The 27,822-nt window shown below is 37.3% G+C and overlaps 1 protein-coding gene, 1 long non-coding RNA gene and 4 other non-coding genes across 6 annotated transcripts; 2 read left to right on the forward strand and 4 right to left on the reverse strand.

Annotated features, from left to right (window-relative positions):
- Positions 1 to 37: 37 nt before the first annotated feature.
- Positions 38 to 21,364, reverse strand: Ptr (Patched-related). The gene is made up of 10 exons (XM_064680520.1): positions 20,961 to 21,364; positions 8,821 to 8,951; positions 8,572 to 8,717; positions 4,280 to 4,494; positions 4,039 to 4,220; positions 3,799 to 3,978; positions 3,572 to 3,735; positions 3,177 to 3,515; positions 2,095 to 2,408; positions 38 to 2,035 (listed from the first exon to the last, which is right to left on the reverse strand). Exons 2-10 carry the CDS (start codon positions 8,949 to 8,951, stop codon positions 137 to 139), a joined length of 3,570 nt encoding a protein of 1,189 aa, XP_064536590.1. The 5' UTR covers positions 20,961 to 21,364; the 3' UTR covers positions 38 to 136.
- TRNAE-CUC (transfer RNA glutamic acid (anticodon CUC)) lies at positions 6,155 to 6,226 on the reverse strand. Its single transcript has one exon. It is a non-coding gene; the product is annotated as a tRNA-Glu (tRNA).
- Positions 7,658 to 7,729, forward strand: TRNAE-UUC (transfer RNA glutamic acid (anticodon UUC)). The gene has a single exon. It is a non-coding gene; the product is annotated as a tRNA-Glu (tRNA).
- Positions 9,668 to 9,741, reverse strand: TRNAN-GUU (transfer RNA asparagine (anticodon GUU)). The gene has a single exon. It is a non-coding gene; the product is annotated as a tRNA-Asn (tRNA).
- Positions 9,871 to 9,944, forward strand: TRNAN-GUU (transfer RNA asparagine (anticodon GUU)). Its single transcript has one exon. It is a non-coding gene; the product is annotated as a tRNA-Asn (tRNA).
- A 4,535-nt stretch (positions 21,365 to 25,899) lies between the features above and the next one.
- Positions 25,900 to 26,747, reverse strand: LOC135427087 (uncharacterized). The gene is made up of 3 exons (XR_010435982.1): positions 26,502 to 26,747; positions 26,254 to 26,445; positions 25,900 to 26,193 (listed from the first exon to the last, which is right to left on the reverse strand). It is a non-coding gene; the product is annotated as an uncharacterized LOC135427087 (long non-coding RNA).
- Positions 26,748 to 27,822: the final 1,075 nt, after the last annotated feature.

Consider the following 27,822-nt stretch of genomic DNA (forward strand, 5'->3'; position numbering starts at 1 on the left):
CCAGGCAAATTGTTTAAACTATGCTTAATTACGTTTGTTTGTTTTTTTTTTTTTAAATTTTTTGTTATTTTTTTGATTTGTTTAAAGATAGGAAGCTAAATCTCAAGTGACTTCCCGCTGCATTTACCAAAATTGTTTAGTAATCTCCATATTGATATGTGGGCGGCTGGTGCATCGCTTTGCTGCTCGGCTGGTAGAGATTGTGATGCGAGGACGAGCGATGGGCGAAGCTGGCGGCAATGGCGGCAGTCTCTGTATAGGAATGCGATTGCGAGTGTCGCTGACTGGGCGAATGGGCGCGTCGCGCACGACGCTCCTCAATGTTCGCCGGCCAGCGCTGATGATAGCGCGTCGAGTCCTCCGAGGAGCGACGGCGATGGTAGCGCTTCGCGGAGCTACTGGCCAGCGGTGGCGCACTCAGCTCCGGCTGATGTCGATAGCTGCTGCTGTCGTCGCCGCTGCCGGCGCTTAGCGTCTGCTGCTGCAGCTGATACTGTCGCCGCATGCGCTCGTCCAGCGATGAGGTGGGCGTGGGCGTGTGCAGATCGATGACATCGCCGTGGGAGTTGCGACGCGCGCGCTGCATCTCCCGGTCATCATAGTTCTCGTAGGGATTGCGCTTTTGCTTGTTCCGCTGATGCTGCTGCTCGTGCGCGTCGAGACGCTGACGCCACTCGGCGGCGGACACCTGCTGGCCATAGAGATCGGGCTGCGGCTGGAACTGTGCGATGCCGCCGCTATTGCCGTATATGTTCTGATAGCTGGAATGTCGCCAGCCCTTCTCGTAGCGGGCGCCACGCGTCTGGACGGGATCTTCCTCTGGCACGGCAACGACAGTGGAAGCCAGCTGCTGGCGTCGCTGCGAGCGACTAGAACTGCTCTCCGAGGAGTCCTCGCCTGAGGTGCCCAAGCCCTGATCCTTCTCATCGCCGCCATAGGCCTTGTAGGGCGCACCCAGGGAGCCCTTGGAGCCATAGGCATAGGGTCCATTTATGCCCATGCTGGGATACTGCATGTAATAGGACTGCGCAAATGGTTTCTCCATCACATGTCCCAGCTTCATATCATCCAGACTGTCGTCCACCTCCTCATCGGAGCCATTGTCACGACCCGTCCAGGTCAGCCAAGAGCCGGGTCCGAATAGCGACAGCAGCACCGGCAATAGGAACAATCCGTGCATGGCGCCGAAGAAGATGACCAGAAAGACCATTTTGAAGAACACCAAAAATATATAACTCTGTGCCAGCAATAGTGCTATAATGCCCAAAATCGTTGAGCTGGAACCCTGCACAATGGGCAGTCCAAGCGAGTGGAGAGACTCACGGACGCGCGCCTTGGGACTGCGTTTCTTGGATGACATGTAGGTATAACAAATGTGAGCGGTAAAGTCCACCGAGAAGCCAATGCACATGATTAGATTGATCATAGATATCGAGTCCAGATTGACGTCCCACAAAGCCATATAGCCCGCAACGCCCAGCTCAATCGATATAACCGAAAAGGCCACCCACAGTGAGCAGAGGATGTTGGGTATAAATATATAAGAGATGATCATCATGATGATTGCGCCAATGACCATGGCCTGTAGTGAAACGGGTCGGACCAGTTCAAATTGATCGAAGAACACAAAGTAGGGATGGAAGATGGATGCATTTAGCGGCGAGTCCTTGCAGATTTTGCGCAAATCGCGCACCATTTCCTTCTCATGATTGGTATCCGTAATATTGACAGCCTGTATAAGGAATCTCGAGGCGATAATCTGTGTCTCGTCCTCATTCAGGCGCACGTCCAGTGAGAAGGGATTGCCGGGAAATAGCCAGTGCTCCTTGACCGCCTCAATAAACGATTCCTCAGTGTCAATGGTCTCATTCAGATAATCGTTATTGCGATCCAAGAAAGAAAGAAATGAACGCAGCCAAGATTCGGTGTACAAAGAAGAGGTTACATATGAGGTGTGCTCCAAAGTGCTTGTCAGATTCTCCATTTGCTCCTGCACAAGGGGATCAGAGTAGTTCAAGGGACCCGCAATAATAACCTGTAAGCGATTAATAAGTAAAACATTTGATAAGCCCAAATCTTAAAAGGAAAACTCACCTGCATTCTGTAGGGGAATTCGCGATAATATTCATCCTCACGATCGAAAAACTCCACCGAATACGAATCCTCGCGTGAAAGTTTGCGACGTTCCAAGCCCTCCTTTATCTGGGTAACGCCATAGCAAGCTCCAGCCAGATAACTGGCAAAGGCCAAAATGATAATTATCTTGCACCATTTGTTGTTGATTACCGCTGCCAGTTTGTCTTTGAAGAAGGCCATCAACATGTGATCCTTGTTATCGATGGGATTATCCGGATCGTTGTGATCAATGCCGCCAGCCATAATCGCCTTGTAGAGGAAGTTTCGTTTCTCTATAAAAATAGAAAAAGCGGCTTAAGTCCAGTTGCCATTGACCCCAATTCCTCGGATTGCTATCGGCGTTCTTCTTGGCTGAGACTAGTCTAGTTTGTGTCTCATGATCAAGTTCATGTTGCAGCTGCTAGTCGGGCGTCTAAACGAATTTAATTCTAGATAATAGGCTTGGCTCTGAGCCGGTTGTGCGGGCCAAGTAACTGGCAACAAGTGGACCTTGTCATAGCCAACTGGCCAACTAATGTCCAACCAATTTTTGCCATCATTATTGCGCACACTTAAGTGCTTAATTGCATGCTAATGAAAGATCAAGAACGAAGCTGCTTCACCTAATTGTGTCCATGAAAAATAACCACAATATAGTCTTCTGATCCAAACCATTAAAAAATCATCAAAAATTCCGAGAGGAACCGACCTAGAAGATGTGCGTTGGGTGTGGTATGAAAAGAGATAGAGTTGATTCTATCCAAATCAGCTAGTCTTAACCAGCTTAAGTTTTTGTAGATCTTTTATCTCATCTTTTTTTCTGAAGAGCAATCCTTTCCTTTTAGGATTGCTAGGAGTTAGGGAGGAGTTCTTAAATTGAAATCTGTTCCATAGGATTAAGTGCACTTGAATTTCTTTCTCCTCAAAAAGAGCAAGGTGCCCTAAATCACACGAAAATCAAAGGTCTTTACAAAGACACAAAAGATCCAAGTCTCTAAATAGAATCTCAAGCATTTCCAGTCTATCACGATCCAATTTCCCTTTAAAATTGCTTCACTTACCTTTAATGGCCACCGACAGGGGCTTCACTTTGCATCCAAATATGGCATGCAGATTCTTCCGTTCCCTGTAGCCCGAAATGGCCATGCAGGCGGCAAAGAAGGTGATGTGCCACATGAAGGTGAAGCAGACAGCAAACACGGAGTAGGTGCAAAAGATCTTAACCGAACGGAAGGGACTGATGATGCCGATCAGAAACGAAATGAAGTCTGTAACCGATGTAATCGTTATGGAAACAGCTGCCTCGGACATCATGTGACCCATGCGCAAATGCACGGGCATCTTGGCGGGTGTGCGTCGCCAGCCAGCCAACATCACAAAGGTGTCATCAATGCCAATGCCTAAAACAAAATGCAAAATTAAATCAAATCGAACTCGTGTAGTTTTCAGCACCTACCAATCATCAGAAAAGGTGCCGCCAGATTAATGCCTATGAACTCAATGCCGCAGTACATGGCCAAGCCGAAGGCCGCCAGGGTGGCCATTATAGCCGAGATGTTGCCCATCAGGCCTAGCCAAGGCTTTGAGCGCACCGCATCGCCCATCATGCAGGTTATAATGCTAAAGGAATGCATAGAAGAGTTTAGTTTTATAAGCTCTAGACATGGCTCACCAGTTGGTTACCTGAACAAACCCATGAGCAGAAAGGTGGAACTAAAATAGGGCACAACCGTCTTGGTATTCTTCTCCAGCTCATGGTCCAGGGTGCGTGAGGCGAAATAGGATACCGATATGTGTTTGAACATGCCCGTATTTTCAGCTTTGCCCACGACCCTCAAGAAGGTTTCCTCCCATTCGGCGCCCCTAAGCGGAAGAGATTGCGGGTTAGATTGTTTTCTTCGTTGACTTAAGGAATTCGCTCACTTGGCATCTTGGCGCTTTGTATCGGCAGTGACAAAGTAAACTAATTGTATAGCTGGCACACTTATAATATAATTATCCTCTGTTAGTTTAGTGCCACCGAAGAATACGGGAAAGGCGTGCGCATCCCATGTCACAGGATTGAACATAATGGGAAATGTCAGATTTAGCTGACCCGATTCGATCTGCAGAGGTTTAACCATAAATTAGTTTGATTTCGATTATAGTACAGATTCCTACTCACATCATCCATTAAGACATCCAAGTTTAAGATATCATTCTCGAAGCACTCATTCTCCCAGCGTGCACAGTTATCCTTGTAGCTGAATGTATCGCCTTCATATGTGGTCGTCGCATTCTGTATAAGATTATCCAATTGCCGCAGCTCCATAAAGATTTCGCGACGCAGCATATTCTCATCGCCATCTTTGGGTATAACAATGACACGACCAAAGCGACCTGCAGTTGAGAGAAGATAATAGATTAATGACGGTTAACTTAGTTTATTTATGGGCTTAGTCTGAAGTTTCTACGGCACTGTGATTCGGATTAAAAATATATTGGATATTACCCGATGGCAGATAAGCTAATTATTTGAGCCACTTTCTATGATTTTTTATAGTGTATAAATATATTTGATCAAATTTTAATGGAATTTACAAGTTAACCTCCACCGGGACAATTGGCCACCCCTTCTATCCCCGGCGGTACGACGCCGGGCAAATTGGCCACTCTTCTCATTCTCGTTTAGTAGCTTTGAAGACTGAAATTTGACATTTGGTGGGAAATCACATGAATAAATCAAACATCTCCCACGATTCATAAATTCACTCATAGATTTAATCAAAGTTTGACCCGCTTTTGTGTCAATGTGCTCGGGCTAGGCCTCCTTCAGTGCCAGCGCCTTCATTGTATGGCGACGTGACAATAATTCGAATCAGTTTCATTTAAGTTTTTATTACTTATTTCGCGTGTGTGTTCATATAATTCACTTCCACATTGTTAGAGTATTGTTGAAATCGTTTTGTGTTTAATGCGCCATAACAAATGCAGCAGCGTTCACTTGCGTCAGTGTTTGTCGCAGGTCCACTATATATGTAAATATATATTAGATATACCTGAATAATATATGCAGCTCCAGCTATATATCTAATGCTATACAGCTACTATTAGGAGAGGTGTTTGCCTGGCATCTGAACGGAACGTGCCAGTCCACACGTTCCGATCGCCTTTTTGTCAATGAACTTCTACGAAATCTAAGCAAATTTTGACATAACAAAACTTTGCACGTTGCGTTAATTATAGTTATAAATTGCAAGATAGAGATGTCTATCTGTTTATCAGTATATCTAAGTCGATAAGGCTACTATGAAGAAATAGGTTTGCCTGACCTCTGGACGGAACGTGCTAGTCCATGCGTTCCGATCGCCTTTTTATCAATGAACTTCTAAAAATTGTATCAAAATGGTATATATTGCATATTGCCTTAATAATAGATATAAATAGTAATATGAATGATACACGCGGTTTCAACACAGGTTACTGCTGTTATTTCAGTTGCTTATCAATTTAATTGGTTTCAGCTGATGCTATCAAAATTGCGAAATGTGATCTGAATATAAATGAATTTTTTTCAATAAAAGTTCTAACGTTCATAAATATTTAACAAAAAGAACAAAAAGATGATCAATAAAGATACCAAAGATACTAGATAAAAGATAATCAGTTTAAAAAAATGATTTATATATGATATTATATATTTGTAGGCAAAGTCTAGCCAATACTGTGTACAGTGTACAAGCTGAGCAACAATATTTTTACAAGCCTCTCATATCTGACACAGGAAATTGGGTTCCTTAAAACCTCTCTCTATACAGGAAACAGATAATAAACAATCTCAGTTCGATTGACCTAATTTACTATAATAACAGCAAACTTGAAAAAATCTGAGTCTCATATTTATTTGTCCTAGCCTATGAATCACACTATCTCAGTTTATTTTCAATTCAATAATTACACATCTTATGTTTCCTAGCAATTCATTGTAAAATATCCATGACAGTCTTCAAACAAAATGCAAATAAAAACTCAAAAAAAAGTATGACACAATTTAATTGTTTTCCCATACCGGGAATTGAACCCGGGCCTTCCGGGTGAGAGCCGGATATCCTAACCACTAGACAATATGGGAGATGCTTGCAAGCGACGACAGAGCGACACTTGAGCGGCGACAAAGCAAAGCAAGCAGTTCAGCTGTGTTATTTATGATTTTATGCATTCGCCTTGGAAATGTTTATAGCGCCAATCAATTTATATAACATTTAACCAAAATGCAAAAAAAGGAAAAGAAAAGATAAAAAATTGAAGAAAAATGGAAGCAACTTTTAGTTGCGCTACATAAAAATAATATACTTAATTTCACGAGACGGGCGAAAGTTGGTTGCACTAGTGCTACACAATTTATTTGCCACATGGCACATGCAACATGGCAAGCGTGCGCGCTTGCATTGGTCTCAGTTTGGGTTTTAAGCATTTGAAATCGCCTCCGTGTCTGGGAATACACACATTTGCTACGGCCAAAAGTGCAAGTCAAGCGAAGCGCAGCTAACTGGTCGTAACCGTCTAAATGCGGTCTAGATAATGCCCATAAACAGTTAGTTTGAAATGCAACAGCTTACTGCTGCTGTTGCTGTTGCTGCTGCTGCTGCTGTTACTGGGGCTATTGCTGCAGCTCTTGTGGCTGGCCGCAACTCGCTCGACTTGTTGTGTGCATCTTCTTCAGCATTTGTGATTGTCAAAACCAAAGTTCAATGATGCTACGCACACGCACACAAGCACACACACACACACGCACACTCACAACTGTTGAATGAATGCGTGATTAAGTGGTTAAGTCGAACTCTGGCAACAAAATCAACCACTCATATGAGCGCTCAATACTTAAGACCTCGTTGCACATCGAGTGCAGCTCTACACAGAATGCGGCCAGCAGATTTCGCAAGAATCATTTGCTAATCTGCGCATAGCTTTTAATGTTTTCGTATCTTTTCTCTCTCTTTCTCACTCTAATTTTAATTTTATAGTCCAGCGCTATAATATTAGCGCCAATCTTGGCTGTGTGCTCATTATTTTTGATGATTTTTTTTGTTTGTTTACTTTTACGGCGTTTGTGCTTGCTTTTAATGTTTCGATTTCGCATAGTGCACACGTTTTTCAATTTGTGCAACTATTTTTTTCGCATTAATATTTTGCAAAATAACTTTTACCAAACTGAACACTTACTACACGTTTATTGTTGACCCGCATTGTGCGCCAACAGCTTTTGTGTGGGCGCTGGGCTTTTGTATAAACCACTAATGAGTTTTTTAAAAATGTTTTTTACAGCGAATACTTATGAATTCGTGAATCACAGAAATCGGATTTTAAAGCTGAGGTATTTGCAAAACCTAATTTTGATTAACTAAAGCAGGTACCCTTGTCTAAATTGGTTCGAGTGCACTAAGTATAATTAGAATTCCAAGTCTATTTTTAGTTTATAGATTCATAGCTCTTTAAAATGTTTTGCTTTATCATATTTGAACAACGACTAAAATTTGATCATTTTGTTCAGTTTTCCCAAGCCTCCCATATGGTCTAGTGGCTAGGATATCTGGCTTTCACCCAGAAGGCCCGGGTTCGATTCCCGGTATGGGAAGTACTTTTTTCTAACCACCTATTCAATTTTTTTTTTTTGGCTAATGCATACAATTGAGATTAGCGCTTTGCGTATTAAAATCCTAAAATGTACCAACAATTATTTTTGTAGTTTTATTTATTTATTATTGAGTAATTTTATCATAGAATATAATTTCTAAATGTTCGACTGAACAAATGTTTTTGTTTTAGTTTATGCGAATCATATGTATTTAGATGTGTTTGTTGGAGACAATAATCGCAGTCTAGACAATGAAATAAATGTAGTTAATTTTTCAATTGCCATGAATAATAAATTGTCTTGATTTGGAAACATCTTCAAGTTTATTGTGTTTACATTTAACTGCAACTGTCTCAAGTGTTTTGTTTTTGTTTTCTTATCTGGCACAATGTCATTTGGCAAATTTTGCATCATTTGTTGGCCATTGTTGTTGGCTCTGGCTAGGCTAATAAACCATTTAGCGTAGTTAATAGCGTGTAGAAACGCTGCTGCGGTTCAAGACCCTAATAAAACGGTGCCCACACATTTCATCTCTAACCGCTGATTTTCTTAAAGGGTAAGTCTTGAACTCAAAAAGTCAGCGCGCGCGAAACAAATGTTAGAAGCAAACTGCTTTCTGGGTAATATTTGCGAAACGTGTGTATTTCGGGGAACCGAAACTGAGACAACGTGTCGTCGTCGTGTGGTGCAAAAAGTGTTGCAATTTTTAATTGGATGACTAAATGGGTGTCGTCGAGCCATTTCACTTGCCCAATGTTTGCCATTATGGCCAACAATTTTTGTTGCCCCTCCCATGCATATAGACACAACTAGTTGTTGTTGTTATTGTTGTTCCAACTTACCAGGCCTCGTAATGCGTCCCACATTGAAGCGGTGCGTATAATTCACTTTAAAATATTGCTCAACAAGCGCACGCTCGGCCTTACCCTCGCCGTTAATGGGTGAAAACAGATATTCGGGATCGATTTGGTACTTTAATTGCTGATAGCTGCATAATAAAATAACAAGGAGACACAATGGAAATTCAAATATAATAAAAACTATAATCAAGTAGGTTTTTACGTTTCCTTTTGTTTTTATTTAAAACTCACCCCGTCATGCAGAGCAGCGTTATCATCACGGGTATGATCACAAAATAGCCCGGATGTTTGGCTATGCAAATGCCCAGATGATAAAACGATTTGTTTAGTGTCTTGTCGACACACGATATGCCGCAAGTCATCTGCAAGATGAAAAGAAAATTATATTAGACATCACCAAGCTATCTTAATAAGTGATTCCCCAGCCTCAGCTTGAGGAAATTGCTTTGAAAATATAGCTTCGCTTAGCCTTTGTTGAGTTACGAAAAAATTAACAACTACAATTCAAGATCTATTTTGAGGTGAACGCTTTAAAAGCTCAGCTTCAATTGCGTGCAAGTCGAACTCTAATGTGTGCTGTTTAGTGAAGGTGAAAGACATAAGGCAAAGGTAGATTGGAGTTGTTATTATAGGCTATAAATGCATATACATATATATGAGGTTTGTCGCTGTTTGCTTATAGGTTGGTAGACACATTCGTATTGGTGCTGCCGTGTCTATTCGGCTTTTTTCATCGACACCTTCACCTTAAACTTAACACACGCATTGTTTTTAGATGTCTAAATGAATTTAAGAGGAAAAAAATATAAATGCCCTTGTTCATCTAACAAAACACAACAATAAAATAAATTACTACACAAAAATAAACTAATAATGCACATTAACATGATTATAGAAGTCAAGTACAGAGCTATAATAAACAACATAAATATACTTGCTTATTTATCATTAGCTGCGGCAGCAAAAATTTGTTTTTGTTTACAAAGTAAATGAAATACGAAAAGCGTTCAAAGAAAAATTAACTTAAGCCCTCAAGTGTAAAACATTCACAATCGAAAAAAAAGACAAAATAATAAGCCGCCCCCGGGTGGACTCGAACCACCAACCTTTCGGTTAACAGCCGAACGCGCTAACCGATTGCGCCACGGAGGCCATGTGTGCGGGGTGAATTTTAACATAGTTGAACCTAGCACAAAAAAACACACAATGCTAATGTCAAAATTCTAGTAAGAAATTCTGTCACGTAGTATGAAAGTGAGATTAGACAAGCAGCGCTCAATAGCCTCCGTGGCGCAATCGGTTAGCGCGTTCGGCTGTTAACCGAAAGGTTGGTGGTTCGAGTCCACCCGGGGGCGGCACCTAATCTTTTGCATACTTTTCTTTTTTTAACCACAAATAAAGTAGAAACAGCTTTTTAAATAGTTTTAAGCATTTAAAAATGCATAAATTATCGTTCTGTTAATATGTGGTTGAGCACAATACTTCGGCATATACAGGTGTTTCTCAAAAATTTTAAATATTCTTTTCATTCAACCGCAAAACATAATTTAAAAACTTTACTGAAAACACATTGCTGCGCAATTTGTTTAAGCAATTACTCATGCCAAACACAGAATGTCGCATGGGCACATCGTTTAATGAATTTCGTTGAACAAAATGCTTTTATGTACTCTACATGAATAGAAACATTAGCATTATAATTGCCCAAGACAGAGCCTAATGACAAAAAAAAAGAAGAATACATAAACAATAACAATAAGAAGGAAGACACAAGCATCCACAATACATTAGGCCAAATACGAGACAGCAGAGACTGTTGAGCTACAGCTGTAGAATGTAGAGGGTGTATGTGTATGTGAACAACAGCTGACTGTTAAACAGCTGCTTAACGTACAAGAATTCTATAGCTGCAAAGATGACTTGATATTGGGTGCTAAGCGCCAGCTAAGCAAAAATGTAATGAGTTTACAGCAAACTGAACATGAAAGTTTATGTAACTATAACATCACAAGTATCTAATTCCATGAAGTGTGTATGTGAATAATCAGTTGACTGTTTTGTGAGCTACTGTTAGGCAGCTGCTGTTAAACCAGCTAACAGCTAGTTGTAATGTACAATTATTATACAGCTGTGAAGCCAACTTGATAACCGCCAGATAAGCAACAATTTAATGAGCTGTGTATATTTATCTGTAACTATAACAGCACGCGTATCTGATTCTGTAAAGTGTGTATGTGAATAATCAGTTGACTGTTGTTAAGTCAGCTACTGTTAAACAGCTAATGTTAGGCGCGTTAACAGCTAGTTGTAATGCTCCGTCAAAATTGATTAAGCTGTAAATACCTCTACGGCTTGATATTTGCATGCTAAACGCAAACTAAACAGCAATCTAATGAGTTTACAGCCAGCTAAGCATGGAAGGTGGCAAATGTATCTATATCTATGGCAGCACGAGTATATGTATCTGCAGCTGCATCTGCATCTGTATCTGTATCAATATACACTAAGTAACTTTCTATTTTTGTACGGGTTCAACGACAACTGACGCTGCACTTTTACCAAAATTGTAACAACACAGACATTACAACATGAACGCCCAAAGCCAGGCACTTGAGTCTTGGCTTTTTGGATTTGCTTCAGTCAAGGTTACAGCTCTCTGGACTGGACCGCTGCCGTTGTTGTGTTTATTGTTGTGAAGACTTTGGTAGCGCTTTTTCATTGTTGGCATAACGGTTCATTATGTCAAAGTGATTTAATAAAACAAGTTGGGCGCCAAACATCCAAGGAGTATTGTGGCAACAGTCGCCAACGACTTGAGTGCGCTCTACAATATTTATATTTGTGTTAAAAGGCCAAAAAATGAGTATTTTTTTTTTAGCTGTCCCCACACAGCTCTTGTGTGCACAGTTCATAGCAGGGCCAAAGCCCCTCAAGTCCAAGTTGTCTGCTGGCATAATACATGCATTCGCAGAATAACAGTTAAAAAGTTATGCAAATAGGAGACACATTTTTAACAGCTTGTACTACTCGACAGCTTCATTCGAATATTGACTATATAGTTATATAGAAGTTACCTATATTTCGACCGATAACGACTCGCTTGTCGATGCTGATCTGGAATATATATACTTTATGGGTCGGAGATGTCTCCTTCTATGAGTTACATATTACATGGTGAAAATAATAATAATAATGTGACCTTGCAAAATGTAGCACATCTATTTTTAATATGAGCCAACAAATGAAATGTTCTTTGTTTTCTCTTTTAAAATATTTTCTTTATCAAACGGTTCGTAATATCCCTGTTGCCATAAGCGCCATTTGTGTGTTTTTATTTACAAGAAGTCGCCGGGTTTCTAACAATATAGAAACTTGATTACCAGTGCGAATAAATTGTTCTTGCTTGTATGTGGCAGGCACTCACATTCGGCATATAATTTATGGAGATTTGTAATACTTGATAAAGCTCCGATTTGAAGCCCATAAATTAAATAAGGCAAGCGGTAAGCATATATAATAGCATTAATACAGATGAAGATACATTGATAAGCAGAGGGGCGCATCAAACGAAATTTAAGAAAGTGTATTTATTCAAATTTATGAATTAACTATAAGAAATGCATGCAGCATAATCGAAAATGCATTATCTATGGAAATTCATTTAGTTGTTTGGTTGAAGCCTGTGCTTTGAATGATTTATGAATATGGAAGACTTCTGATATATTTAATTACACTTACATATGAAATATGGAATAAAAGACTAATGATATATTTATATACATTTATTTAGTTATTTAAATAGATGCCTTTGGCTATGTTTTCAAAACGTTATCCTTGAATAATTTTGATAAGTTTACTATTTTAAACCACTTGTGATTTTACTATGCACAGCCACATTTAACTTATGAGCTGTCATTGCATTTGCAGCAAATATTTTAACGTGTGTCTATTTATCAGAGAGTTTCTCTCTGTCCATCTTAATTATGATTATCATTTCATCGTTTGAGTGCACTCGCATTTTGATAATCCTGCTTTCACTGGCCACAATTTCGCTTTCATTACGACGCAATATTCTGATTTCCCCGACTTGGCTATTTTTAGAATGTGATTAAATTGTTCAAACTAGTTTAAGTAAGTCCCAAAATATGTGGCTTAAGCTATTGCACAGTCATTAGTTGCAAAGTCTAAAAATACATTTTTCCAAAAGCCAACATTATGCAAAAAGTGATACAAAAATAAATATTGTACAACATAATCGCATAACAACAGCATCCCAAGGGGCTCAAAATTCATTAATGAGCATGGCGCAAGCTTCAACTTCAGCTTTAGCTTCAACTTTAGTTTTGAGTTTTCATAATCAGCTGGCCACTTGACATTAAATGTCAAAATAAATGCGTTATCATGTCATCTGTTAATGTTATAGTTGCTGTGACTAAACCGATTTGTAAACTTATGAAATTGACGCCACAACACACACACACACACACACACACACACACCGTTTGATTTAAGTTTTTCCATTTGTAGAGCGCTGCCTCAACAACAACTCAACACGTTCGGCCAGAAACACCTTGAGAATTTCCCGCGCGCTCCCTAGCATAAATGCGTGCCAAGAAATCCAAAAACCCAAAAATAAAACTGTGCAAATATGTATAAACACATCTATATAAAGATAGACCGTCAAATGTGATTTCTGCATAATTTACGGGTCTTCTCGCATTTGGTTAACTGGGTCAAAAAGCAGATGACGCGACTTTGATTTACAGCAATAAAAAAATTAAAAAAACCATTCTTAAACAACTTTTTATAAGTATCTTTAACAGAATGCAAATATTCACACATTTCTCGCGTATTTTTCTATGCGGCACAATTCGAAATTCTTTCAAGCGCTGAGAAAGTTGTCTGCCCTAAAAGAGTTTGTCGCTTAAGTCTTTTGTTTGCGCTTGCGTATTTTGTTATTGTTTTTATTTTGATTTCGATTTTGGGCAGCGCTAAAGCAATTTAACGTTTTATTGTTTATGGTTGTGCGTATTGCTGGTGTGTGTGTAAGTGTGTAAGTGTGTGTTTATTGTTGTTTTTTTGTCGTCTTTTTTGTTGTTGTTGTTGCTGCTGTCTTTTATGCATATTGATTTCTTTGAAAGAATGTTTTCATATATTCGCATTTTTGATGTGTCAACTTTTTACTTTGTGCCGTTTCTTTTATTTTTTTTTCCCGGTCTTTCAGCTCAAATTGAAATATGATTTGTTAATATCATTTTCTTGTTAAGTGCTCGGGTGTACAACATATTTCGATTTCGTTTTGTGTTCGGGATATGACAAGTGCTTTGCCAGGTATATTACAATGAGTATGAAAAGAAAGAATCCGAGATGATGCTTTTATATTTAAGAAAGCTTAAATCAAGCTATTTTAAATCAATTTTTGGTTAAGTCTCCACATTCTTAAGCTATATGAAAGTCTTATGAAAGATAGATATAGAGATAGTATCTCGCGTTAAAACGTTTAAGAATGAAGCACAAGAATGAAATGAGAAATATCGAATACTCTTAAGAGAGTTAACTAAAAAGTGAATGCGTATTACACTGCAAAATAAAAGTGTGCTTAAATATTTGTCTTATATCTTACATTCAAACGTTTAAGAATGTACCATAAGAAGAATATTACAAAAATCATTTTCTCTCTCTCAATAGCAAACTAAAGATTGCGTGCTTATGCACTGTAAATATAAGTACGCTTATATATTTGGGTTATGCCTGGCGTTAAGCGTTTAAGAATGAAACAAAGAGAATGTACACTGTTAAATAAAAAGGCGTTCAAATAATTTTCTTTTGTCTCGCGTCCAAACGTTTAAGAATGAAGCATAAGAAGAAGCGAAGAAGTGCGTATGGAGTAAATGTATGTACGAATGCATGTATGCATATAATTAAACGTGGACTTATGAATGTTTGATGTAGATTTATGTGTATAGCCAGATTATGTAGCCGGAAACTTGATGAATGTACGTATATGTCTCAAGTATTATTCCAACGAATTCATACTTAATAAATTTGAAATTTGAGAGAAACTAAGTTTTAGTAAATATATGGGAAAAGTGCCATGCTATCCAAATACTTATGAAGCCATAAGGCAAGCCAATACAATTAAAAGTTATTTATTAAGACGCAAAAGCTTATATGTTGGAGATAATTAATTTGGTGTGTTATTAAAATGCAACCTGACAAATTCTTGCATGCACAACATGCATAAAATGTTGTTTGAACAAGAGCTGGTTAATTTTTCGAAAATATGCAGTAAAAGCTGGACTTTTCCAGCAGCACCTGCTAAGCTGCATACACACGCGAGTCCGTCAGCTGGTTGTTGTTGGGTTTTGTTGTTGTTGTTTATCTGCAATTTATCATCAATTTGTTGCATTACATGGATTACATAAGCCCGGTTTACCCACCGCAAATTGCACGCCTTTTTATTTTGTATGCGCAGCCTCATTTCTTTTTATTTTCTTGCTTCTTAAACAATTTATATAATTGATTTATGCGCAGCAAATCGATTGCTGAAACCACAACAACAACAAAATACTTAATTCAACATATTTTCCATTTGCCAAAATCATAAAATCAACAACTTTCACTTTGTTTTTTAACAAAACATTGTTGATAAAACGACGCGCAAAGCATAAATAGCAACAAATTACAAAATTCATATTAATTAATACAAATTAAAAATATATTTTGCTAATGCGAAATAGCCCGAAAAAAAAAGAAATAAAAATTTATATATATATATGATCAAAAACGGATTTGATATTTTGCCTCGCGGCTGGCTACGAATTTGGGTCAAGTCATTGAAGTAGAACACAAGACCTTAGCACGTGGGCGTGTCCCGGCCTAAAAGACAAACACACACAAATTTTATTTTATAATTTGTTTTATTGTGATTGTCAACTCCAAAGCTGATTTATTTATATGTAGTTGCTAGATATGCATATGTGTATATATATATATATATAGATGTATATATTGTTTTTGGCAACGGGCAAACAACCTTTTCGTATTTCTTACAATTGTTGCCACACAAATGTTTGCAATGAATTTTAATTAGTCTTGCTTCGAGGCTGACAAATCAACATTGAGCACCTACGAAACACTTGACAAAAACTGTTATTGGCCAGCCCGGCACCTGGCCAGGTTCTGTCACTGACCGCAGCCGCAACCAAAAGTCAAAAAATGTAAGAAAATAAAAAAAATCGAATTCACTTTCTACTTTTTCTGCGACTTCAACCTTAAAGCCGAATTGCTGGCTGACGCATGCGCGGCCACAACAACCTGGAACTGGGTCACACACCAGCTAACACACTCTCACACACACACTCTCTCACACACACACACACACTTAGCTAAGTTCGCTCTCTGCAACTGCTTTCAATTTAAATAAGACATCTTTTTATGCTCGATTTTTGATTTGTTTACCTTTGCATTAATTAACAATTTGTTGGCTGGTTTTAAAACGGTTTTATAAGACGCCTATATTATTTTTTTTCCTTTTTTTTTCGAATTTGATTTCACGTCTTTGGGTCAGTGGAGCAGTCGCGAGATGCTTAAATAGCCTAAACTGAACTGATAGGATCGTTAAATGCAGCTTAAAACTAACTTGAGCGATTAATTTACCAACAGTCGAACATTTCCGCTGATTGCAACGTGCTGATATAAAAGTAATCCAATCGTGATTTAGCTACTTTATTTTGTATTATTTGAAGAATGTTTGACATTTGTACTTTATGTACTTCTTTTGAGTAAACATGGTTTATACGTATATTTATAAATCATTCGACTACTTTTTCTTTTGGCGCTGGGTTTCATTTATATATATTCTATATACATTCTATATATATCCTTTCATTTAAATACTTTCATATATATTCTTGCCCCAATATAATCTTTTGCATTGATATTGAAACTCTATTGCCCTACAGGATATAAGTTGTAGTCTAAAGTCCGATTAAAGCTTCGCTGTAGGTATCAGAAGAAAGATCTTAAGAAAGACTACTTTCATTCTTGTTTGACTTTGCCTCAAAGTAGCTGTGCCACTTTGGCTCCAATTCATTCTCACATCTAACGCGATTAGAATCCGAGTCTGGCAACTCTGATTCATATCTTAATCAGAGTCTGGCAACTCCAACCTAACCTCAACCTAACCTCAACCTATCCTCCCCGAATCTAACTTTTGCTATTAAACGTATTTCTTATAAAAAGCTATTATTGCTTTATCATTTTTTTAGGACGGTCAGTTTGTCTATCTAGGCTCTTGGTTCCTTTCATCGCCTTTCATCGGCAAGACTAAAATATAATTATTTTCCCAGCCCCGGTTCACACGCTTCGTCTCTCTAATTGTAAAGCAAGCGCTCGTCCCGAATTGATTTCAAGAGCTCAGGTTACTCTTTCCGTCAAGATTACAAATAACTTCATCCTGGTCACTCAATTCCCAACGATTCTTAAAAATTAGTACAGTTGGGTTCACATCAATCACGGGCCACGGTGCACAGCAGGTAGTTCGCGTAGCCATTTAATTGATTTCGATTCCTGACCGATCCTCTTATGATTTCCACCCTAGAGACGAGTTCTCGGCATTTTTCACAGCGCTCTCAGGTAGCATTTGATAAAATTATAAAAACTGGTTTCAGTTAAATGGAAAAAACTTTGGCTGAAGACGTCACTAAAAGAGAATGAATTCCATTCACAGCTGGCAATTAACAACTTTCGGCACGCGACTTGAGTGCTTAATAATTTGCGAAATTTAACAAATTGCCATTGAAACATCAACATTAACATAGAAATTAACAGAAACTGCTAAGCAAATAGCTAGCTGAAATGTTTGCCTAAACGTTTAACATAAAGCGGACGCCACAAATTAGCGTAGAGTCCGAGCGTAGTTCCAGTTCCACTGCCAAGTGACCCAAAGCTAATGACACTCAGCACACTGACAAGCCCATCAGGGTGTTAAATATAGCAAACACCTCTAGGCGACCAAGTAGTTCCAAGTGCGCCTCAAGTGGTTCCAAAGGCAATCGATGGGGCATCTCATGTGCAATCTCTTGAAAGGAAAAGTGGCCAGCGAGACGGCTCGAATGTTGTGGGGCTGCCCTCCGCGCTGTACCAGAAAATCTTTCATTGTAGAGTGCTCTAAAGTGCCGTTAACTCTCCAGCTATTATATGTATACTACATATTATACATACATATATGTTGTCGGGTAGCATGCATGTAGTAGACGATCAGCATTGCACTTTCTTTTTTTTTCTACCACATTTCTCGACGGTTTCTGCTTTGGCTGCGGCTTTGGTTTCGGTTTGTTTTCTTTCTTTCTTTCTTTTTTTCTTTAGTTTTTTTTTAGCATTTGTACATGTGATTTTTTTCTACTTCTTTTTTTTATTATTATTATTGGTCTGTCAATTTGATGATATATTAAGTCGATGCTGGCTGGAAAACGCTGTCATAATTGCTCATTTTCAACGGAAAGTGAACTTAAGAGTAAAAGTCATGTGATAAGCCTAATTAGCTTGAGAGACTAAAGAAAGTGCAAGTTGTTTGTGCTTACGATTATGTTAGTTGGGCGAAAAGCTAGCCAGATATGAATTGATATGCCTCACATATCGCTGGGGGCACTTAAATAGTTAATTGTGGGTAGAGAAATCTTTAAGTATGTCGGAGATTTTTAAAAAGTTATCTATTTTAAAGCATATTCTTGTGATATATGACATGATATATGGTAGAGAGATTTTATCTCTACCTACAATAAATGTATAAAAATATATGTATATACATATTTTATGGAATCCAAATAATTAATTACCAATGTTTAATGTCTTCACATACTTAAGATTATGTAAGCCTTTCCTTAAATTTTAGCTTCTATAATTTTTGTTTCTTCAAAACATTATATAAAAAATTATCTTTTGATTTCCTTTTTATACCCTGAACCCATTAAAAATGGGTAAAAAGGGTATAATGTTTTTTTTAGCATATTCTAGTGATATATATAAGATACAAATAATGAACGATTGCTACTCTTCATTTATGTAACATTAAATTTTATTTAGTTCACAAAGCCCTTTTTCAAAAGCTTAACTTCTATATTTTCTTAACTACTTCAAAGCATTCTACACAAAACTATTTGTCAATATTCTTCAAGTTCCAAAAATATTTATTTTATTCCTGAACACCAGGCAAGTTGCTGTAACTATCTCTTAAATAGTGTTTTGGTTCAACAGGTGCATTAGGAACTAGTTTCAATCCAGTACAGCGTGATTTATTGTTTATTTTTAAGAATTTTTGGAAACTACTGATCAAAATTTGTTGGATAAAAATGAAGAATACTATAAATCATAAAAAAGAGATGTTGCTGCGGCTCACCAAAGCTAGAATGTCAGGATATTCTTGTATTAGAAACATAACCAAGCTTTGCTTACCGAAAATAAAGATATCTGATCTGAGCTATACCAAGCTATTCTAGCCTAACCTTGTATAGGGACCATAACCATACCTAAGCAAACCTTAGCCTAATCCTAACCTAAATTAACATCTGATCGTTTAAGATAATATCGCAAATCCTCATAAAAGAAGCGTATTTCAGAAAAGATTTAAATATACCAAAGCTAATTTTTAAAAATTAGCAAATAATATTAAGCTTGACTAACTTGACACGCGCACAGCTGTACTTAATGAATTGCATTTACCGCTATCTTAACGTACATTTAGCCTTTCCATTTCGATTTCCACATCGATGTCGGCCTTGAACATAATTGGATTTGCTCATATATTGAAATTGATTAAAACTTGACCTAAACGAACCGGTTTTTCTTTCGGCAATTTCACTTGAACTTTCATTAACTTTGACTGCGACCGCCAACTCCTTGTGGGTTATATCGGCGCATTGTGTGTACCAGGTCGGGGGGAGTTACAAATATTTTCACATTACATAGTCCACAAGAAAAGAGACAAACCGGATCATAACGAATGTAGACACGTTTCGCGTATGTGTGTGCAGTTAATGACGTCCACTGGTGGACCCCGATAACGGACTTGCGTGAGGTGTGGTGCGGGGCGGGGCGTGGTGAGGGATGGATGGCAGTTCCAACTTTATGTAATAATTTCGGGTCGTATGCTCAAAATGCAAACTTATGAAAATTGTTGTTGTGTGTGATTTTGGACTATTGGCCAATGTTTGCTATTGATATTTGGACTGTTGCTCTCTTGACTCTTTCCGCTTCATTTTTTTGATTGCCAATTTGTTTGGCTTTGAGTCTCGGTCTCAGGTGTTGTGCTCTGGCAATGCTCAAATGGCCCCAGCTCTGGTAATTGTAGCTGTGCTCCAATTTAATTGCCATTCATTTAACTGTCAAAGTTTTGAGTATCAAGAGAAACGCTTGTAAGAGCTGCTCTTGCTCCACTTCGACTCCAGCTCAGCCGCTTGCATGGAGTTTAATTACATTTCGTATTTACTCTTCTAGGCTGTCATTCATTCGTTATTAATAATTCGCTTAGGTGCCACAAATGCATTTAAGATCGCCGCAGCTTAGCTTTATTTTCGACAATTTTTATATTGTCTGATTTAATTAAAGCTTGATAAAAACCACAATCAGTTGAAATCTTTGCAGCCACTTGACTTAAACTGTGGATTGTCGAAAAACGCAATCCACAAATTAGAAATAATTGAAAAAAATTGCCGCTTAAATTGGCCATAAAATTGCGAAATACGCTTTGTAAATTACTTAAGATTCGGGCATAACTTGTGGTTATATTATATACAAAATATTACGCTGATGTTCATAAAAAAAATAATCTGGAAAAAAACGCTAAAAAACCCTATAATTTAGAACATTTAAAGCAAGCAAATTCTTCATCTAAAAACTTATATAGTATATCGGAATTTTTACAGATCGCTGCATTATTTTAGCTTCCAAAAACAATTTGAGTATATATATATATATATATATATATATATATATATACGTATCTTTAAAGTGGGATAAGAAATATAAGAAAATTTAGAAATTTCAATAAACAAAAGGGAATATTCAACATTTTATATAAACTCTTCAGGTGTTTTGTTGATGTACACAACTTTTTATAAACACATATTTTATGTTAGGAAAAAATCCAAACTAAATTTCCTTTGTGTTTCCCTCTCATTAAGCCCATTGTCCTTTTTTTGGGATGTTGAAATTCAGATACTACGCACAAATTGACTGGACCAATAAATTCCGATGCGCAATAAACAAAGAGGAAAAAAATAAAAAAAAACAACCCTCAAGAAAATGCATTTACGTATTTTCCGCATCTTTACAGAAAATGAAAAACCCATGAATTCGACTTTGAAGCTTACCTTGTCGTTGTTGTAATATTCGTTCGTATCGTATCCAAAAGATGGTTTTTCCAAAAATGTTTTGTAGATATACTAAAAGTTATTCGATTGCGAATTGCCGTAAGCCTTTGATTCTCTCTGTGGAAAAAAATTCAATTGCACTCCTGTCGTGTTGCGCATATGATAATAATAATCTATGCAACCATATTTACTATCGATTTAAATATTATTTTATTTTTTATTGAGCACCAAGCACACGCGCTAGCTGGTCCGTCATTTTTAAAGAAAATATATTTTCATTCGCACTTGGTTGACCGTTATAGTAATTCGAACTTGTGACGTTTCGAACTGCGACGATGCGACGGAACGACTGGGGCGACCGTTGGCTTTGAGACCGTCTCGCGGACTGAAAACCGAAACTGAACCGTTGTCTCGTGTCGCCGACTCGGACTAAGCCTCAGCTTCATCTTTTTTGGGCCAGGCGGGCGAGAGACAGTCAGGCAGCAAAAGCGAGAGAGAGAGAGAGAGAGAGAGCGAGCACTCTAGCAGTCGCAGCTGTTAACGCTCTCTCGCGCTCAGCTTTGCTGCTGCTCACCTGTTGCACATTCAATAACTGCTTTCTCTCTCTCTCTCTCCCTCTCTCTAGATCACGCTTTTGCTCCTTGGCTCTCTTCGTGCTCGGCTGTTGCAGTTGCGCACCGGTTTGCGCCGGTTTATGATTTTTTGGGAAAACTCATTTTCTTATACCTGTTTTTTCATACACAGGTGCTCGCTGCTGCTGCTCTTGTTGTTTTTGTTGTTGTTGTTGTTGTTGTTGTGATTTACTCTCAAGTCTGAAGGTCGCATTTTCGCTCATTAATCGCCAGCTCGCCACTTTCTTCAGCGCCTGCGCACAGATTTTGTTTGCTCTCACACCGATTAACGGTGTCATGTGTGCAAGTGTGTGTATGTGTGTGTGCATGCGTGAGTGTGTGCGTACCTTTTTAGGCGTTTCAAGTGAATTGTTAGACTTAGCAGCAACCATAAATGTTTATAGATTCTCTAGAACCATATAGCATATACATACATAGTTATGTATGAGAATATATAATATATACTTTGTAATTGAAATACATATTCATCTTTACCCTTTGAAACTGAAAAGATTTTTCGAGGCGAACTTTGGGAATTATCTAGAGCACTGCACCTTCGCGTGCAGCATCACGAACAGGAGCGGTTCTACTTACGCGAAGGTTTGGGCCGCCAAAGACGAAGACGGTGTAAGTAGTTAGGATTTGTGCATTGAACATATCATATTTTATTTATAAATTATTAATTATGGAATAATAATTATAAAACTATTAATTAGAATAATAATAATAATAATAATAATAATAATAATAATAATAATAATAATAATAATAATAATAATAATAATAATAATAATAATAATAATAATAATAATAATAATAATAATAATAATAATAATAATAATAATAATAATAATAATAATAATAATAATAATAATAATAATAATAATAATAATAATATAAGATAAGGTGATAACAATAAACATTTTAAAAGGGCAGAATATATCTATTTTCTTTGGGATACATCCTATGAGCACGTTCTTTATCAGGTCGCATGTTGATCTTTAAATATTTCTTTTAAATGATGAATATGATACTTCATATTTTTATCTTTTTATTAACTTGTAAGGAAATAGTGGCACGATCTAACAAGCTTAATGCATTAAAATAGTTAAGTCGGCAAATAATTAAAATCACAGAAAAGACTAATAAAACTAATCCGAAGACCTTCGTTCATCATGAAAGCCAACATTAGAGAAAATACTATGGAACATTCGCAATAATTTCTAAAAGCTCACATCCAAAAATAGCGCATAGTACGAATATAATTGAATTTTTTAAATGTCCGGAACTAAACATGTTCTGGAAATAAAAAATTGAACAGATCGGTGTGAAAAATGTGCTTAAGAATTTATAAAATTGAGCAGCATAGAGAAAGAGCTGGCGAACAGAAGATGCACACACAGGCACACACACAACCACTGGGAAATGTTTAAGCGGAAATTTTAATAAAAATTATATACAATTTAATTCAAACAGTGAAAATACACACGCACGCACACACACGGAGCCGTTTTGTGGGCTGTCGTGTGATAAAATAATAAAAAAAACTATGCAAAAGCAATGTGCCATATATATTGAAAGAATTATATAGACGCGTATGTGGACTATGTGGACGCAGATCCGCTGAAAGAGCTGTTGATATCGTTCACAGAATGTCAGATAAGCACGTTCAACTCGCCCGAGGATTGACGGCCCATTCAATTAAGTTGGTGTCGGTGTATCTGTATCTGTATCTGTATCTGTATCTGTATCTGTATCTGTATCTGTATCTGTATCTGTATCTGTATCTGTATCTGTATCTGTATCTGTATCTGTATCTGTATCTGTATCTGTATCTGTATCTGTATCTGTATCTGTATCTGTATCTGTATCTGTATCTGTATCTGTATCTGTATCTGTATCTGTATCTGTATCTGTATCTGTATCTGTATCTGTATCTGTATCTGTATCTGTATCTGTATCTGTATCTGTATCTGTATCTGTATCTGTATCTGTATCTGTATCTGTATCTGTATCTGTATCTGTATCTGTATCTGTATCTGTATCTGTATCTGTATCTGTATCTGTATCTGTATCTGTATCTGTATCTGTATCTGTATCTGTATCTGTATCTGTATCTGTATCTGTATCTGTATCTGTATCTGTATCTGTATCTGTATCTGTATCTGTATCTGTATCTGTATCTGTATCTGTATCTGTATCTGTATCTGTATCTGTATCTGTATCTGTATCTGTATCTGTATCTGTATCTGTATCTGTATCTGTATCTGTATCTGTATCTGTATCTGTATCTGTATCTGTATCTGTATCTGTATCTGTATCTGTATCTGTATCTGTATCTGTATCTGTATCTGTATCTGTATCTGTATCTGTATCTGTATCTGTATCTGTATCTGTATCTGTATCTGTATCTGTATCTGTATCTGTATCTGTATCTGTATCTGTATCTGTATCTGTATCTGTATCTGTATCTGTATCTGTATCTGTATCTGTATCTGTATCTGTATCTGTATCTGTATCTGTATCTGTATCTGTATCTGTATCTGTATCTGTATCTGTATCTGTATCTGTATCTGTATCTGTATCTGTATCTGTATCTGTATCTGTATCTGTATCTGTATCTGTATCTGTATCTGTATCTGTATCTGTATCTGTATCTGTATCTGTATCTGTATCTGTATCTGTATCTGTATCTGTATCTGTATCTGTATCTGTATCTGTATCTGTATCTGTATCTGTATCTGTATCTGTATCTGTATCTGTATCTGTATCTGTATCTGTATCTGTATCTGTATCTGTATCTGTATCTGTATCTGTATCTGTATCTGTATCTGTATCTGTATCTGTATCTGTATCTGTATCTGTATCTGTATCTGTATCTGTATCTGTATCTGTATCTGTATCTGTATCTGTATCTGTATCTGTATCTGTATCTGTATCTGTATCTGTATCTGTATCTGTATCTGTATCTGTATCTGTATCTGTATCTGTATCTGTATCTGTATCTGTATCTGTATCTGTATCTGTATCTGTATCTGTATCTGTATCTGTATCTGTATCTGTATCTGTATCTGTATCTGTATCTGTATCTGTATCTGTATCTGTGTCTGTATCTGTATCTGTATCTGTATCTGTATCTGTATCTGTATCTGTATCTGTATCTGTATCTGTATCTGTATCTGTATCTGTATCTGTATCTGTATCTGTATCTGTATCTGTATCTGTATCTGTATCTGTATCTGTATCTGTATCTGTATCTGTATCTGTATCTGTATCTGTATCTGTATCTGTATCTGTACTACGAGTACTACGTACTGTGTGCGACCGCGAGTTGTATAGTTGAATTTAATTCTGTGCAATCAGTGTTCAGCGGCATTCTATATATATATATATATAAATACATATATGTTTGAGCATGGGTAAATATCGCAGCATTAAGGAGGCGCTGATTGGATTTTGAATGAGGCTGCGATTCTTACACATCAGCAGCATAAAAGCCGCAGCGTACACTGAGCCAAAAACTTTCATATGAAGATGTTGACGACGTATTTTTGGTCCTACTCTGTGCTTCTTATTCATATGGCAATAATTTAACATGTCTGTTTGAAAACTATCTAATTTGAAAATGAAATGAATGCTACTCTGTTATTCCAGGAAAAAATTTTCTCAGTGTGTTGCGAAAATTTGATTAAATAAATGTTCATTTAAGGTCTTAGAAATGTGTGGACATGTTCATTGCATTTGCGTTGGGATCATTAACCATAAGAATGTCGCGAAAATTCTTTATAGATGACAAATGGTAGATCAAGATCATAAACCACGTGGCATGAAACAATATAACTGTGCATAAATTAACACTTATATATTGTAAATTGAGAAATTTTTGACTGCAAGAAAATAGATCAGTTATAGATAATAGGTATCTGTTAGCTAAATATATATGTTATTGAGGGACTTTCCCTGTTTATAAATTAAGCTAATTAAGCTCTATGAACTTTATACACTATGTACATACAAACTATATAAGTGGGTACACATTATCACTGAAAACACCGCGTCACGTTCTCCTAGCTTGCAAAAATGATTCTTATCAAAACTAGCCGATTAATAATTTAATAATTTAAAATATTTCCATAATGCAATACATTTAAAATTGGGGCATATATAATTTCTGACCATTATGAGAACCTAACTAAATATACACATCTGAATTTATATATCTAGTTATATTTTAGTTTTTCTCACTTAAAACTTATGTTATATATTTTAAAAAATTGCTTCTTAGTAGATTTTTATTTAGTAGGCCAAGTGACTTCTTTTAAGCGATATTTAAATTTACTTGATTCAACTACTTTTAAAAGTTTTTATTCATTTTTGAATTACAGATCTATTGAAACATTCTTCTTGTTACATACCTAACAAAATCACAATAAAGCACGTAGATAATAGTGCAACATGGCTGCATACGATGGATAAGGATCGACTAGGATAATTACAACCGCAGTACTCAAGACACGTCGAACATATATTTTCAGAATTGTTTTGCATAATAAATGTTTTATTTGCGACTGGCTGGCATCCCATTATTGGCGACGAAAAACACAGAAATTGTTCCAAATTACCTGCATATACGGTGTATAATTTATTAGTTGTTAATACTATTCTGCAAATTATAAAATTACCCGTTATTCGAAAACCAGGCAATATGCATGCAGCCAATGGATCATAAATGTCTGCGTTTTTGGGAACTCGTTCAACTAATGTCTTATCTTTTGGATAATCTCTTAAGTACATCCAACCATTAAAGAATATTTTACAATCTCCATTATCACATTTGACACATTCATTATTCAAGCTGTCCTTTTCATATGCCTCTGAAAATTGTAAAATTTTTCCATTATTATTGTACAACGCGCAGTAGATAACTTACCCGATTTCCAAACCACAATAGCAATAAGTATAATTGATAAAACGGAGTTTTCACTTTTCCTCATGTTGAGACTAATGTTAATATGCTTTATATGTAGACATACATATAATTTTGGGGGGAGAATGCGAAATGATGTGGATCTGTTTATACCTAATAATTTTGGTGTAACTAGCTACTATAACTACTACGACCTAAAACCTTAGCTGGGCTGTGGATACATCACCCAGTTGTTACGCAACTCCACGCCGAGCTCTAGCCGCGTACTTGGGTATAAGCCACAACCACCATGTAACTCCCTGAGGGACCGCAACGAATAACACCGGGAATAAACAAAGTTTCGCGGACTCCTGGCCGATCTGCTACCCATCTTTGTCCCACGCCAACAAGGAATGGGTCATCTGTTATCCCAATTGTGGCTCGTCTTACAAGAATAAGCTGCTTCTGGTTTAGCTCATGGCTTGGTACAAGTATCTTACCACTATCACATTAACGTCTGATTGAGCCTTTCTCAGATCGAATAAGCCAATTCTTGGACAATCACTAAGAGTTACCACTAAGAGGCCACATACTGCTGCCGAGGCGCATTGCGCTTACGAATTACGCAAGTTACGCTTAGCCTTCTACATCTGTCCATTAAACCCCACACTCACTGAAGTACAGGCAGACAGGGCATGTCTACATGGACTCAACTCATCTGTTTCAATATTTCTTCCGTTTATTTTGCGCTGGAATCGATCAGTGCTTTCTGATCTCTACCAAGCGAATAATTAATATTGGTTTATAGTTACTATAATGTAACTTATGTAGTATTTACAGTGATGTTATTTATAATGATGTTTTTTACATTCTTAAGTAATACGCCTCGTGGGTAGGTCGTCGGGGTGTAGCCTTCGGAGGCGCCTCTCGCTGATGGAATCAGCCAAGGCCCTGGCGGCCGCGTTCGGGTGCTGCAGCAGCTTCTCGGCGTATCGGCTGCTCAACTCATCTGCCTCTTCCGAATGCTTTCTTCTGCCTGTACAAACTTGACACACGTCTTGCAAATTGATTGTGTGCTATTTGCGAAGCTTGACAGCTCAGGTCCGCAGACCAAAAGCTAACAAATTTATTTAAATCACCTGAAATACAAAACTGGGCTTTGATGCTGGGATGCGAAAACCTCCTATATTATATCCTATATTTATCGTCAACTCTGAGTCTTTTAACCTTAATTATATCCTGGCCACTTTACACTCTTTATGAACATATTCATCGCATAAGACGAATTCATTATTTAACTGACCATTTGCAACTGTTCGATGTGGCATGACACTGAGTTAAACTC

This window comes from Drosophila montana, unplaced genomic scaffold, assembly GCF_035044405.1.
Source record: "Drosophila montana isolate Dmon_TW-CO22-7 unplaced genomic scaffold, ASM3504440v1 contig_2127_1, whole genome shotgun sequence".
In the NCBI taxonomy this organism is placed as follows: domain Eukaryota; kingdom Metazoa; phylum Arthropoda; class Insecta; order Diptera; family Drosophilidae; genus Drosophila; species Drosophila montana.